A 17,107-nucleotide genomic window follows, 5' to 3' on the forward strand; every position below is an offset into this window, starting at 1 on the left:
TGAAGGTGACATTTTATTATGATATAGCAGTACAGTGTAGCTGTATTTCTCTGAATAATCTGGTCCTTATTTTTTTAATCATTTCACATTGTTCTTGGCAGTAGACAAGACTTTAATGGTTTGAAATATTACTTTTCATTTTGTTCAGTTTTTGCATTTAATTTTTCCTAACAGACATCTGTTCTTGGGAAAATTCAGATATGTCAATGTATTTTAATGAATTTCTGATATGTTTATTTTTTCAATTGCAGGTTCCTTTGGTTATTTTTAAGCGGGAAAAAGAAGTGGCAAGAAAACTGGAATTTGATGGGCTCTATATCACTGAACAGCCTTCAGAAGATGACATTAAAGGGCAGTGGGATAGACTTGTTATTAACACACAGTGAGTTTTTACTTTTTCTCTTTATGACTTCAATCTCTACAGTTACTTAGTTGGTTATCAGGCTTATCAGAAGTCAAAAGTTATGGTGACTATATTTCCAGCAAGCGTATACAAAATATTTCAAATGCTTGTGTAATGTTAATGTTTAGTATCACTTTTAGTCATTTCCATTCTCAAATTTTGCTTTAAAAGTATTTTGGTTCCTTAGAGAAAAGATCATAATGAATTTATTTTGGCAAGCACAGTGACCACAGAATCACAAAACAGTTAAGGCTGGAAGGTATCTTGAGAGATCTTTTTGTCCAAGCACCCTGCTGAGGAATGGTCAGCTGGAACAGGTAGACCAGGCCCTTTTTCAGTCTGGTTTTGAATATTTCCAAGGATGGGGACTTGACAACCTCTCTGGGAACCTCCCTTTTTTTTTTTTTTTTTTTTTTTTTTTTTTCCCCTAACCACTTTCACACTGAAGAAGAGTAAGCACAGTAAAAATGTTTTCTAATGTTCAAGTGCAATTTCCTGTGTTTCAGTTTGAGCCCATTGCTTCTCATCCTGAAATTATTGTGATTATTGTGTCCTGCTGTCAGTTGGAGAGTGAACTATACTTTGGATCCTTGAAGTCTCTTCCTGGCGGAACTACATGACCCAACTGCTTTATAACCCTGTTCCCAGCCATCAGCTCTGCTGCTGTTTCTCAGACAAGTTAGCACAACACTCTCTGCTCCATCTTTCCCTGCAGAGACTTCACAAGGAGCTGTTTCACAATAGCAACAAATAGACAACAACTTTGAAGAAAAAGCTAGTAGTTAATTCTTGGGGCATCTTATTATCTACTGTGTCTCCTCGCAGTTTTCTAAAATGTAATTTTTTCTCTCCTGTTTTTTTTTCAGGTCTTTTCCAAACAATTATTGGGACAAATTTGTGAAAAGAAAGGTAATAGCTTAGTTTTAAGTGTGTGTGTGTGTGTGTGTGTATATATATATATATATGAAAATAAATTAAAATTTTAATTCTGGGTTATTTCCATGCTTGGAGAAGTGGGGACTGCACTTTGGAATATTAGCTTTAATCCACTGTAAACTACTACATTTACAATTTTGAATGGAATTCCTTACTCATCTCATGCTTACATTTTTTGTTGTCGTTAAATTTAAATATTTGTTATATATAACTTGTTCCAGGTACAGCTTACTTTATAAAACTGATAAATTTCAAATATGTGTATGTAATTCTGTGAATACATGTACACTTTTACGTTTGTTCCAACATATGCAAATTGTTTTATTTCTGTATATTTAAGGATACATGTATATCTGGAGAACAGTCCTCTATAAATAAGGACTTCTGAGGTGTCAATCATTTTCTCAGATTGTTCTGAGYGAAATAAATGTTGCACATCATATCTTAGAACAAAAATGATCTTTCTAGTATGTTTAGACATTTAAAAAGTATATAGGGAGTCATGTTGCTTCTTATTTCATACCATTTTAATGCCTGCTTGGAATCACAGTTTTGCAAACATATCTGTTTGAATTTGAATACCTTGAACAGACAAAAAAGTGTATGTTAACCTTTTTGTTTTCAAAAGCTAAAAACAACTCATTTATCCAATTGATTTTCCTGAATATTCTTCCTAACCTTAGGTCATGGATAAATATGGTGAATTCTATGGCCGTGACAGAATAAGTGAGTTACTAGGAATGGATAAAGCTGCTCTTGATTTTAGTGATGCTCGAGAAAAGAAGAAACCAAAGAAAGATAGCTCCTTATCTGCTGTGTAAGCATTTGCCTCTGGTTTTGTGTGTATGTGTGTCTAAGTTAAAATTAAGCATTCAGAGTTTGTCATGCAGCTCTGAATCTTCTTATGTATCACTCTTTTATGTATCACTATATAAGTGATGGATGCTATAGTGAATTTAATTCATTATAGGCACTTTAGTATATATGCAGGACTCTACTGTTCTTTCTGTGCAAAAATTTGGTTCAGTGCACAGCTACTTGAATGTACATTCCCACTGTTCTTATAAAATGTAGTTATAACTGGACTGGAAATTCCTTTTCATAGTTCTCTCTGTTCAACTGAGGCTGAAAAAATCAACAAAATTGACACTTCATTCTGATTAAAGAAAAAAAAAGCTCATCRAATAAATTTACGTGATAAAATAATGACCAGTAAAATCTAGGAAGTTAGACATTTAGCTGTCTCATTTTTTCATAATTTGTTTTGCCAGAACTACTTCTTTGTCTATCATCTGGAAGACAGACTTGGAAAAAATCATTGAGATACTCATATAATTACAGTAATCGTATTAATTTTCCTTTCTAGAAAAATAGAATATCCCCAGTTTCTTCAGAGCACTGTAAAATATTTTTATTCCTGAATTATGATCCATTGAGCATTTATTTTTTTGTTGGGATTATACAGATGTCCCAAATAGCTGCCATTCCAAAGAAATACAAAGAGAAGAAGAGCACAAAGAAAAATAATGTCTTAATAAATCAGTTATTTGCAAGCATCACTTCTCTGTGCAGTGAATGAAGGAACAACCCTTAAACAAATAAGCAGTTTAAAAGTTTAAGTGCAAAAATAAGTGTTCAGATATGTATTTGTGTAAGAATAGAAGAAGGTTATGGTGTAGAGGAGAATTAGTGTCTACAGAACAAATGTAAAGGAAAAAGGTAGGAATAACAGTTTACAAATTGATTCTGTACAGTTGATATATTGCTGAAGAAAGGAGGAAGGTAGAAGAGGCTAAATAGCTAATAATAGAGAATAAAGCAAACTCTGAAAGAAAAGGATTGTTCATGTAAAACGTGGTGGTTATGCGAGGCCACCTAGGAAAAGTCAGCCTTGTTATAGAATTGAATTAGACCTTTTACTGTCACCAAGAAATTACAGTGAAAATTTATGCAGCTGTATGAAAAAATTGCTTGAAAATTGCTTTCTGTATGTATATCTTTTTTTTTTTCCTGCCAATAGAATACTCTCAATAAGCAGTAGGGCTTTAGAAGCAGTTTTACTAAGTATCACCCAGATATAGATTTGCTAATGTCAATAGATATATGTAATTCTAAATTTGTACATGTAGCATGTTTAAGTGAATCAGGCTATTGGCATCATATTAGAGGCCAAGGTAGCCAGAAACTTGTGAAACAGATGATTTCCTGCAAAAAGTAATAAAAAGAGAAGGAAGGAAAAGATACAACATACAGATACAAACTAGATCTTTAGTACTTCATATGGCTGTGCAACTATACAGCATATTGTATGATTTTGTGTAGCACAAGCAGACTTAACCCTCCTCATGTTTGGTGGAGTTCCATATTAACAAGTGACTTCCCTCATGGCAAGGTAACTTTTTGAAGTGAAATGGGGTAGAGCCTGTTGAATGTAGGTAAGTAAAAAGGCATCTAGTTTCCTGCATAATGTGGAAAGGTAAAATCCAGGGTTCCTTTGAGCTTGGACCTCAGAGAAGATGGATAAGAAAGCTGCTTGAGTACTAGTCATTTAGAACCAGATGAGTTTGTATATTCTGCTTTTAAGGAGGTTCAAAAGTATGTGAGTATCACATATGTTTCAGAGACTTGCACAGATTTTCTGCTTTCTTGAGGAAGAGCTACTTCCTCAAATAGGAAGTAACAAATGTGCAACTAGGTGTAGTATTGGATAACATTTTTGATGGAAATGATGGGCACTTTTTAACTCAAAGCTTTTGTGTTCCTGAGCATGCTTTGTTTTGTACACATCATCATCTTGCCTTACCAATTTTTAATATTCATTCTCCTTCATTACCATTCATTGCTGATGTCAGTAAGAAAAGGACAAAACTCTGAGATTCATCTCACTTCGCTTCATCAGGCTTTAATGTCATGTGGCGGTGTATGAGAATGTCACCTGAGGTAGGAATTGGCATTTTGAGGTGCAAATTTTCTGCCCTTTGATGACATCTGCCCTTGACTGAGATGAATCCCATAAAAATGCCGCTTTCTCTACGCTGACTATGAAGGGAGCCCATGTAACTGACATGGAAATGATTATGTTGATCAGCGTTAGGTCAGATGAATCTGCACCAGTGTTTATTTTTTTGTTTCATTTTTTTTTTCTGACTGATCTATACCAGACAAAAAGTATGAAATAGAACAAAGTTCTGATGTATTTCAGAGTTCACAGAAATAGCTGTGGCCTCCTRTATAATTGAATGCATGTTTCTGTAAATTGTGTTGTATATTTTCCCAGTATGTTTTCATTTTAAGTGCAATTCATGTATTTTATTTACAGGCTGAATTCCATTGATGTTAAGTATCAGATGTGGAAATTAGGAGTTGTTTTCACTGATAATGTAAGTTTATATATTTATAATACAAGTTTATATATATGTGTGTGTGTGTGTGTGTGTGTGTATATATATATTTATATATATGTAATCACCTTATAAAAACATATATACTTAACCTGAAGTGCTTCTGAGAGGTTATGAAACATTCTGATTTACATGCATTTTTCTACACAGATGCAAAAAAAATGAAAAGAGATTGCTGAAATGTTTCCCAAGTTGCATGGGTATTACTCGTTAGAAYCTCAGCGTTATTTATTAATATGAGATGCTTATTTATTTGGGAGCCATAATCAAGTGCTRTGCTGTGCTATGAAATTACAAAACTGTCTACGTCAATCTTTATTTCTATTTGTTTTGTATTGTACATAAGCTTTTTATTTACAGTCCCTTGAATATTCCTGGAGCATAGGCAGATCAGTATGGCTAATGTGTGTGAAATTACTATTATTTATATCACTGAAAAAGAAGGATGTGACATAACAAGGCAGATAATTCTGTTCTTTTGTATATGTATCCTTTTTTTTTTAACAACAACAACAACAAAAACAAAAAAAAAAAAACAAATTGCAAATATCTTGGAGTTCAAGATCTCACTTAGATTGGTATCTTGACTACCACTTCCTTAATCAACTTTACTGGGAAACAAACAATTTTGGAGCTAGCACTGCTGGAGAATGAGAGTGATCGGACTACAGCAAGGAAGAAGGGAATTCCCAAGTTAAAGCTGGGATGATAACCCCCCAGAGTATACAAACAGCATGACTAATGAAAAGAAGAGGGGAAGAATTAATTAACATTTTTTTGTAGTAGCTAATAAACAACTTAAAAACAACTTTTAAAGTATTTAAATGGTTAAATRGCAAATTAGAATTTTGAATTAATTCTCTAATTCCTTTTCCTAGTTTTAGAGTGCATTCATTTGTCATTTACCAGCATAAGGCTTCAATATCTTAATATAATTATTAAGAAATTCAGAAACCAAAAACAAAAGTTCAAATCAAAAACTTATTTTTGAAACTTGAATAATGTTTTTAGATTTTACAAATTAAAATTTACGTTCTCTCAGTTTGAACTATTTCCTATGAGCTCCACATTTGTTCATTTAATATTTTCATACAATAAAATTCTCAAAAATCTCTAACGAAAACATGCATAAAATCTTTTTTTGTAGTTGTCTATTTAAATGCAAAGCACATTCCAGCAACTTTTACTTTTCCTTAGTTCTGTGAATAAATTGGCCAAAATGGTCATGAGTTTTATTTTTTAATGTACTTGTTTGTTTCTGTTAGTCTTTCCTTTACCTAGCTTGGTACATGACCATGTCAATCCTTGGCCATTACAACAACTTTTTCTTTGCTGCTCATCTCCTTGACATTGCAATGGGATTCAAGACATTACGAACTATCCTGTCATCAGTGACCCACAATGGCAAACAGGTATCAAGATCATCTTTTCTCTCTTTTCTCACTTAAGAAATGCAAACAAGTAATCACTCTATAACTGAATTTGGCTAAACTCTGAAAGCTGTGCTTCAGGCTTGACAACAGAATTATCCTTTCATCATAAACTTTAGAATTTGTGTCCATGAAAAAAACTAACTAGTGGGATTTATAACCACAGGAAAATGGGACTATGTCATATAGCATTAAGTTTATTCTCTGACTGTTAAGTCTGCTACTTGTTATCTTAATCTTGCAATCACATACTTACACTTATCCTAATGAAATTTTGAGTCCTTCTTGGTTTACATTATGTAAAGTGGAAGCCCTCCAGGTCCATGATTGTAGATTACGTATATGATTGCTCTGATGTCATTAAGACATTTCTAAAGAAATCTTAAAAGTTGTATGAAAAGAGATCCATAACTTGTGCATGTGAAAATGAATACAAATGTCAGAAAGTACTGACAAAAAAAGTTATTTGATAGGGTATTATTATTATTGTCTCAAATACAGTTATTTCTTCCTTAAATTTATATCAGCCCTGTATTAACTTGTGATGAATGTGTTATAATTCGTGGAACAATCTGTAAAAGAACAGGCTTATYGCAAGTGTYGTAARCTATGAGTGCAAGATACCACAAGAACACAGTATCAGCATAAGGCCAAAACCACAGGAAATGGAAGCATGCGCAGAGTCTGGAGGAAGAAGAGCGACCTTCATCAAAGACCACCAGGAGGYCTCAGGGACCCCTACCAACAAGGAGAGAGCATGTGCAGAAGTATTGCAACATACCAGAGATAATAACTGAAACTGAGAGGCAACTTCTGGGCGCCAGTGTATAAAAGWAGCACCCTCCCGTACTACAGCGCGCGCCGTTGGTGGAGCGGAGACTCCCCAGCCGCCCAGCGCTGCTTGCTTGCTATTTACAATAAACAATACTGATAAATTAATTGGCTTGGAGAATTTATCAGTTTATAACAACTTCATCTTGGTATAATGCTGCCTGAAAACAATTCAGTAAAACAGTAAAAACAGTAAAAATTTAGAAGCAGTGATAATACATGGTTTTGGAAAAGTAAACCCCACTATTAAGATTCACAAATGAGGCCTGAGTTGTTTTTCACATTCACACTGATTCTGATTCTGCAAGAAAATAACAAATTGTATTTTTTAATCTTTCTTCAATGGTAGCACAGAATTAGTGTAACATATTATTTGTCAAAGAAAGATATTATGATTGACTGAATGAAAAGAATTTGCCATGAGTAGTACTTACATGTTTTCTTGGAATGACAAAATCTAAGCTATTATTTGTTCRTTTTGCTTTGTTTTGTTTCCTTCCCTCATTGTGTAGGTCTTATTTTAACTTGTTTCACCTTCTCAGCTGTGCACATTTAACTGTGCCTATATATTTCTGACATAGAATTTATTCTGTGGTCTTTGCAAACTACAGAACTTACTACTACTACTACTAATGCAAGGGCTTTGTTTGTAAAACACAACTTTTTAACTCTGGCAATGATGGAAGTGAACTGTCAATGCACTGGACATTACACTGCTTTCAGCTGCTTTCTGTAGGGCTCAAGGCAAAATTTTAATGATACTGCGGTTGAGCAGTGGGGTTGTCTTTGGTGCTTCTGACAGATAGACATTAAAGTAATGGGAAGAGTCTATTTTCTAGAAATACTATATTGCATTTAGATGATATGTGATATTAAATAGTAATAGTGTTATAATTAGGTAGAAAACAAGTCTGGTTACATAACTTCTGTATGATTCTAATGGGTTGTTTGTGTATGTATGCACTAGATTTTGCAAGGTTTTTCTATATAGTTACTTTTCTGAAGTATAGTTTTCTTTTGAAAAAATAGCTGGAATGTAGGTCTTTGGATAAAAATAATAAGATATATTGCCAAATTCTGCAGACAGGCAAAAGCCAGAGAAAGTTAAGTTTTGCTTTTTTCAAGGCTCACTTTTTGCAAAGAAAACTTGTATGGCATACATGCATGGTATTATTATATCTGTTCTGTAATTTTGTTTTCCAGCTTGTGTTAACAGTGGGTTTACTGGCAGTAGTCGTATACTTGTACACAGTAGTGGCATTCAATTTTTTCCGCAAGTTCTACAACAAGAGTGAAGATGGTGATATGCCAGATATGAAATGTGATGATATGCTTACAGTAAGTCTTTGTTTTCTGCTTTCTTTTTCTTAAACTGACACCTCATTTTCTCCTATGCTTCATGAAATTCTCTTTCATATAGTTAGGTATTCATATAGTTATATCATTAGCCAATAATAGAAAGTGAAAGTAAATCATAAGTGAAGGTTAAATGAAGAAAATAGTGCAGATCCAAAACAATAAGACAKACCTTCTATATGTTAAACAAGCATATTGATGATAGAATTGAATAAATTTGATGGTAGTCTTTTCCATAGGTTCTTCACAAATTAAAACCGAATAAAAGCCAGGAGACTGACTCAGGACAGTAGAGTAGGAGGCCATTCAAGAGGTGGCTCAGTTACCATCAGTAACTTACATTCTGAAATCTTTGTTTAAGCTTGAAAATCTGTCAATATTCACTGTCATCAGCTGACATGATTTTCTTTTCTTGGCAGTTCTGTTACTATGATCTTTTTTGTAGTCATAAACCCAGATAGTAATTTGTGATATTATTGAGATGGTGCCAGGTTTTGTGGTTGTGTATGGTAGGATAGATGGTAGGACACCACTAGAATAGGCTAAGCTGTGTTGATGTTAAAAACAATATTTTACAACAAAATTTCWAAACTTTACACAATATTAATAACTTCCAGTAAATTAACACTATGCAGCTCAAAAACCCAGTGATAAAGTAAACTCTGAAAAGAGCTTAATATTYCTTTATTTTTGTCCAGTTTGGAGCTACTCAGTACGAGAAAGATATAGATAAACTGGGGCATGTTCAGCAGTAAGCCTCAAGATGGTCAGGAGCTAGAGCATGTGCTCTGTAAAGAGAAGCTTAAGAGAACTGGGCTGTTTAGCCTGGAGATGAGAAGGATTCAAAGGGTTAGGATTACCTAATAACAACTGAGAAGGCTCTTTACAGTAGCAGTGTGGCAGCAGACAAGGAACATCAAGTGAAGCAAAGAGGTTCTGAGGGCTTTAAGGAGAAACTTTTTAACCATGAGAACAGTGATCAGTGGAACAGGTAGGTCTGAGAGGTTGCACAGTCTTGGAAATTTTGACCTGACTGGATGAAGCCCTGAAGAACATTGTTGGATGTTGCAAGGTACCATGCTAGTTTCAACCACAGATCGCCTGAARTACTTTCCAGTGTGACCTGTTCTATTATTCTAAGAAAATGTTCTTAAAAATGCTATTATATTATTACAAGAATGAGTTTGAATGGCATGTGATATGCTATAACRTCAGCATCTTCCTTTATGAAGTGTGTAAGGCTCACAATATAATGCTACAAAAGTATTTAATTTTTTATCTGTGATGAAATATGCTCKCACATAAATTCTTACAGCATTGTTGCAGTTCCTCTATGCAGATGTCAAAGCGAGGAGGAGAGTGTGCAGGTCCTTTCAATTTTCCAGGTTTATTATTCCTTTTGTTGTTCATATCTATGTTCATATAATTCTTTTCTATATGAAGAGTGATCTAAAGGAAAATTTCAGGATGAATGAAAATATATTTGTAAAGTACAGGTAATTTTCTTGATCTTGAAGGGAGTGAAAGTCAAGTAATTACCCATAAGGATAATTACTGCCCTGCTTTTATTAAAGACAGAATTTTGTGCTCTTAGTTTGGAAAGACGTAGAGATTGGCAGATCTCATTAAACTTGTGTCTGAAAAATTTATTCGATCAATAACAATTATTGTTACTGTCTTCACTACTTCTTGAAAAACAGTGAGAACCAAAGATCTGCAGTTTGTAAGACTATTCAGAGAGATGGAGGAACCAATCCCTTTCTCGAAACCTGTGAGACTGATGTAATTTAATAGAAAATTATGATACTGTGAGAGAGAGTTTTGCATTTTCATCAGCCCACGTTACTGTACTTGGCCCTATGGTATTGCAATTCACACTGTAGTTTTACAGCTTTCTCCGTTATTCGTTTGCCTCTGCACAAACTTCCTCAAAAATATTTCATTTTGATTGGGAATAACTTATTTTATTAGAAATAGATCAGCYGCTAAAGACGGGGGAAAATTGGAAAATAAAATTTAAGAGGAAAAATATTATTATAAGTACCTTTGTTATATACCACATCTTTTTATGTATATAAATTTTAAAATGATTATCATAATAATACAAAATGATCATAATAATAAGTGAGATATAAAGACTTATTTGTAAAATGAAGTGATAACAGCTCATCTGCAAATGCAGAGTTAGAATTTGTCATTTACCCAAATTATTTGTTTTATCAGGACCAGCTAYATAGTAGTGCTGATTTTCAAAATTTGTAAATATTTGTGTTTTTTTGAACTGTATATTATGCATCTTCTGTGTGAATTCAGAAGCGTGAATTTGAATTTATTTCCAGGCTAGCTTGCTTGCCTAGGCTAGCTCCAGTTAATTCACTATGGAGTTGGGGAAATTAAAAGAGGGACGCACATGGTGGTAATCATAATTCCGTCTTTCACATTATTCCATACTAAAACTTCTGTACATTCATTCTGCTGTGCCTCAGTGCTTAAGGAACTTGAAATTTTGTTCTTTTGAATCTCTAAATAATGATAAAATATGAAATGCTGAAATTTCACCTGTGCAGCAGCATTTCTGCTCCCTCAGAAGTATACCTACACTCAAAGGAGAGAAAAACATGAATGGACCTAGCTTAGTTGCTAGAGCAGAAATCAGTTCTGCTAATTTCAGCTTTTGAAACAATGGCAGAATTTTGACTGTAAAAATTTTTACTGCCAGCTTCAGACAACCTTCTTTGTTTTGTGTTTTCTAGTGCTACATGTTTCACATGTATGTTGGAGTACGTGCAGGTGGAGGCATTGGTGATGAAATAGAAGATCCAGCAGGAGATGAATATGAAATCTATAGGATTATCTTTGATATCACTTTCTTTTTTTTTGTGATTGTCATCCTCCTGGCCATTATACAAGGTACCAGTTTGTAGCCTATGGTGAGACTAGAAGAGTATTTTCTCCACAGAAATCTTATTTCTACAGTCATCTTACGTGCTTAAGACTCAAACAGGACACAAAGACTTAAGACTTAAGACTCAAACAGGATTTTATAGTGACTCTGTTTATATATAATAATGACACTATTTATTTCATCATTATTTATAGTGASTCTGTCACTATAAAATCATGTGTATTTATATACTATGTAAGAGTTAACTTTAAATAAAACAGAAATATGCTTGTGCATTTTTAATATAAATATGCTATGGGTCATTTACATGCCATGTTATGGGTCATTCTCTTTAGYTTATTCATTTTTCTTCATGTATTTAGTTAATTGTGTTTTTTGAGACTTGAGACATTGGCTTCTACTAAAATCTAAAGATTCTTATTTGATATTGTTCATCAGAGTTTTGTTCTTCAATTAACTATCACTTTAACGTAAACCTTAGGTTTAATTATTGATGCTTTTGGTGAGTTAAGAGATCAGCAAGAACAAGTCAAGGAAGATATGGAGGTAAGAAGTTTTATTACTGAACTGTTTTCTTTTTTTYYKKTTTTTTTTTTTCTGAATATCTGATTAAAATCAAATTAAAATAGGATTTTAATAGGATTAAAATAGGATAGGAAAAGAAGTGCTTATTGGAAGGGTCCAGTATCATATGATGTCCTGGATACGTTTTTACTACCATACTTCAGTGCATGAGATGGAATTTGTAATTAAGAAAAAAAAAWWTKKRWTTTTTTTGTATGATTGTCATAGAATATTATGTAAGCGTTTCTATTAGTGTGCAATAAATGGTGTTCAGGCATTTTTATGATGAGAAAATTCTGGACTGCATCTGGATTCTGAATACATTTACTACTCTTTGTTCCCTCCTGTGAAAAATGTRTGCTGTACTTGGGCAGAGTGCTACTTGCTATGTTTTATAAGACAGCAACACAGTTTGTCAAAGGTGGTACTTTTCTCTGAATATGCTTTGGGTCTATTTGTGCATTCCTTGTTTGATTATTTTTGACAGCTTTTTGCTGTTAGTGTTAAATTATCAGAAAACCAGACAGAAAGCCTGAGAGCTTATTTTCTCATGCCTTTTAAAGTTTATAGTAATTTCTTTATTTTCATGTTTGTAATCTGCAACAAAAGTCTCTGCCGATTTCTGTATACTATAATGAATTTCATATTTTAATCTTTTGGATCTTCAGACTAGAGTTTTCTAACACTCGGTGTTCGTATCATTATGTTATAGTTTATCTCTCGATTTTCTTTGTTAATCTATATGTGAAAATGTCAATGAAACATGCACTGGAGCTTTCCCTAAAGGAAAGACCTTTTTGKTTGGCACATATTATACATGATGAATGGCCATTTCCAAGAAAGTTCCTACATTCTTACTATTTCTCCAAGAGATGCAAAGTCATACGTAGTGTTGAAGTGTTCTCTGTTCTTCACTCTTTCAGACAAAATGCTTTATCTGTGGAATAGGAAATGACTACTTTGATACAGTGCCCCATGGCTTTGAAACACACACGCTACAGGAGCACAACTTGGCCAATTATCTGTAAGTAGGGTAAAAATGAACTCTTGCTCACTCATGACTCTTGTAGCACCTGCAAGTATCTAATTCACTCTATTAGGGAAGACTCAGTACTRTTTGGCTTTGATGTGCACTTGTGCTATCTGAATGAACAAGTGAAAGAAGGATAGGATCTGTGCGAAAAAAAAAAAATCTTTCACTAGGAAGGTGTTTGTGACTTAGGGAAGAGATGCAGTTCTGTGGAGACAGGAGCAGAGAGTGAGCAAACTTCAACTTCATTACTTCCTCTTTGGTTTAGTGTTTTACTAAGTTTCATGAAGTGCTTCAAAGTGAATATTTAAAAATAAAAATTTTTTTTTTGGCTAAATATAGATGTATTCCATTCATTCTTTATAAAGGTCATCAAACAGATCTCTTCTGCCTTTTGCAGAAGTGACATAGAAGTGCTGTTGCTAGTTGTCAGATGCAGCTGACAGAAACCTGGCAAAAGACCTCTTTTTGCTATTTTTTTTCTCAGATTTTCCCTGTTATTTCTGCCTGTTCTTTCCAGTTAGAAATATTTAATAGCTTGATGTCTATTTCAGTCATTTTTTAGAATTTCTACAGAAATGAGTGATCAGTTTTAATCCCGTTAAAGAAAAAAGATTAGAGAGAAAGATGTTACTTAGGAACAATACATGATTTATGCTGCAGTGAAAGGATTTAAACTTGATGGTTGTTGTGCCAGGTATAAATATCATGTCCTATTTAAACTAACTTCMTGTTTTATGTGAATTAAAGATGTTAATGATAAGAGTTCAGTACTTAAGTTTATGTAAAGAACAACAGAAATAGCATGCTGTAACATACTTATCCTAATTGCATTACCAATTGACAAAAAATTTAATGTTTTTGTGCGTGATCATGTTTTATATTTTTACATAGGTTTTGAAAGTCTTTAACAACGAGTGACACTTAGGTGTGTCAGATATCTCAAACCCGCATTTAAAAATCTTTTTTTTTTTTTTTTTTCCTCCTCATGTTGATCTTGGGTTATATTTGCTAGTAAAATATCTCCAATCTGCAAGGTCAATAAGATAGATCTTTTAATCATCTTCAGTATTTTTATTTGTTAAAAAAAAAAAGAATGACTATTCCTTGGCATTCTATTTCCACCTCCAAGGTACTATTACAGATTAAGAAAGTGTCAAATTTAGAAATTTTTCACTCAAGCTATGTAGCTATCTACTGTAAATCAAATGGAATCTCTTGCATGTAGACATACTATTCATTGAGTGATGAGTAAATATCAAAGGTGTCAGGAAATTAGATTTATTTTATCTGGGAATGCTGTCATAAATATATTGGAATTCGTAATTACAAAAGCATCATTATATTGCTGTATGCAACATACTGAAAAATATACATTCTATATATATATGCTAAGTATTATGCTTAGTAATATTAAGTATTTCTTTACTTGCAGGTTTTTTCTGATGTATCTTATTAACAAAGAYGAAACGGAGCATACAGGTCAGGTCAGTAAACAACCCTATGACAGCCCACACTTAAATTGTCAAAATAATTCAGGCTTAGGAAAACTAAGAATATTCTAATGCATAGGTCCCTATATGGTAAGTAACTTAAAATCTTGTCTACCAGATGTATGATAACAAAGGACAAAATATTAAAAAAAAGATAATCAACAGAGAGAAATGAAAGGTCTTGTTTTCTTGGGACATTTAGGTGTCCCAAGACAATGACACTTGTCATTGCTTTTGATTATAGTTTATATTTTGGGGAGAGTCATGCTTTATGAATAAGAGCTCAGATGACAAACTAGGAATAGAAAGTACAGCAGAAGAGATGCTCAAACATGGACAACCAAAGTCCAAAAAACTGTTTAGAAGCATAAGAATTAAGTCTGTGTTTTTAAAATAGCTGCTCTTTTTATTGCATGATTGTTACAGACATATTGCTGATGTGTTTGTCCAACAGAAATATACTCATGAAAGTCCTCATGAAAGAACTTATGCATCTGTTTGAAAAGAAACATGTGAGAAATTTTTTCCCGAGGCTTTTTCTTTTCCTTGCTATTCATTGTTCTTTTAAACTTCTAATGCTTCCTTCAGCTTCCTTTAGATACACTTGTCAGTTAAATAGGAAACAAATGTAGAGACTAGTGAATTTCTAGTGAGAGTCTTGCAGCTGTTCTGAGCAAGTGTTTAGATATTGCAGCTCAGAAAGTCCCGAAATTAAAAGCATCATACACATAGTCACAGATTTCTATCACAGGAATGATTCATTGTAAATTTATGTAAGTTACTCTTTTTGAACTCTAGAATATATACTGTGAAGCTATAAATATATTCCATGCATAGATCTTCTCAACTGGATGAAGTAAAAGTTTATATTTTCTATGTTATTCTTGAATATCTATCTTTCCTTTGAGAATTTTCTATTAAACAAGATAGAAATCTTTTTCTTACTTTTTAGTGCAAAATTTGCTTTTTTACTTGGCATATTATGTATGTATTCTCACTGTACTCACAAAAAACAGAGTGTCTTCTCTACTGGGTACTCAGTTCTGATTCTAAAATATAAATTTCACTTAATCTCAAAGTTTAGAGATTACTTCATACTACATAAATTGTGCAACAGATAACTCTTCTTTTATTTGTATAGTAAAATGCACACTTAAGTGTTGAAGCAAAAATACTAGTAAAGCCCATTTTACTCTGTGTAGGCATGTTTTTAAATGGCTAAAAAAGAAATTCACACAAATTTCTATGAAAGAAAATATTCTGCTTATGTTGCTGTTTGGTCTTTTGACCAGCTTTACTTGAGCTTTACCATGTTCCTGTGTGTGAAACARCAGCTAAACTGCCTGGTATTTTTCTGCAGTGCTTTTGAGTGGGTAACAAGCATCAAAAACCTACTCTAAACTGAACAAAATAATATACATGATTTCTAGGTTGCTATACAGCAACCTGATAGAAAACGGTAGCAACATAGAAATTAAAAAAAAAAAAAAGACATGCTTGATATTTTCTTGAAGCAAGTTAATTATTTACATTTTGTTTCTTGCAGGAATCCTATGTATGGAAAATGTACCAAGAACGCTGCTGGGAGTTTTTCCCTGCTGGTGATTGCTTCCGAAAACAATATGAAGACCAGTTGAACTAAGCAGAGATGAWGATTTCCACTTGAAAATGTGTCTGTGTGTTTCCCAGCTCTCTTGGGAATATCTAAAAGATTTCTTGAGTTCCCAAAGCTATGTACTTTTTGGAGCACCAAAGCTCTATTTTTAATGACCTTACTGCGCTTTTATTTTCTTGTGTATTTGCTTTGAGAACACCGGAGTAAAGAACAATGAAAATCAACAGCAACTCTGGAAAACAAAGAAACCACTCACACACACACACATGCWCACAAAATATCTGTATACATAACATGTACACAAAAACAAGAGACTTAAGACAGCTTATATCTGAAACTGCCAGATGACGCCCTTGTCTATGAGATCACACATGGGGTGCCATGGTAGCAACACTCATTCAGTCTATTTATTTCWTCATCCTGGAAGGAACTATTCGTAGTTCACAGAGCACTGTAAAAGATTGTTGTGGACACTAAACTGTGGGGAAATAGTGCCTTACTATATGTGGGTTGAGCTATGCAGAAGATGAGTGCATGGTGACGTCATTTTTTTTTTTCTTTACATTTCTCCCTTTCTTCCAAGTAGATAATTATTTTGTGTTCTTGGTGGGTTTGGGAGGAACAGTTTTGGTTGTGCACACCTTATTAAAAAGACTGGAGTGTCTCAGGACAGGTTATTTTCATCAAGATAATTTCACATTAACCTTCCTCTTTAGCTCTTGCTCTTATTTTGGTAATGCTCTGATGCAACACTGCAACTTTATGAAATCTTTGTATGAGAACAAGAAAACTGCAAAAAACACTTTAACAAGAAATGTTTCATTGCATGTTTATTATGCAAGTTTAAAACGATGAAAAAAAATCTTCAGAAGCAAGTTGATTAACATGAGAAAAACATTCACAATAATATATTCATAGTAATAAAGTGTTGTGGGCTTTATTGTACATTTGGAACGAGTGTCATCAGCCAACAATGTATATGTTATGAATTTAACAGTAGATTTGTTTTCTTTTAGTTTCTTTCATTTCTGCCACCTGTGGTCGATAGTGGAGTTGAAGATTTTCTCGTTAAATTATTTTTTAAAATCAAAGCTGAAGCAATATCCATTCAGGGATTCCATCGGTTGCATCATGAAACACCAA

General features: G+C 33.4%; 1 protein-coding gene across 1 annotated transcript in view; it reads left to right on the forward strand.

The window, feature by feature from the left end:
- The window catches only part of RYR2 (ryanodine receptor 2), a 312,795-nt gene extending 295,894 nt beyond the window's left edge, over nucleotides 1–16,901 (forward strand). The window contains 11 exon segments of the mRNA XM_026037372.1: nucleotides 252–382; nucleotides 1,270–1,312; nucleotides 2,023–2,156; nucleotides 4,659–4,719; nucleotides 6,006–6,152; nucleotides 8,205–8,339; nucleotides 11,111–11,267; nucleotides 11,744–11,808; nucleotides 12,750–12,850; nucleotides 14,292–14,343; nucleotides 15,896–16,901. Coding sequence (XP_025893157.1) covers nucleotides 252–382; nucleotides 1,270–1,312; nucleotides 2,023–2,156; nucleotides 4,659–4,719; nucleotides 6,006–6,152; nucleotides 8,205–8,339; nucleotides 11,111–11,267; nucleotides 11,744–11,808; nucleotides 12,750–12,850; nucleotides 14,292–14,343; nucleotides 15,896–15,991 — 1,122 coding nt within the window. The 3' untranslated portion in view covers nucleotides 15,992–16,901.
- The last annotated feature ends 206 nt before the right edge of the window (nucleotides 16,902–17,107 follow it).

This window comes from Nothoprocta perdicaria, unplaced genomic scaffold (assembly GCF_003342845.1).
Source record: "Nothoprocta perdicaria isolate Ctin4 unplaced genomic scaffold, notPer1 scaffold_197, whole genome shotgun sequence".
NCBI lineage: Eukaryota > Metazoa > Chordata > Aves > Tinamiformes > Tinamidae > Nothoprocta > Nothoprocta perdicaria.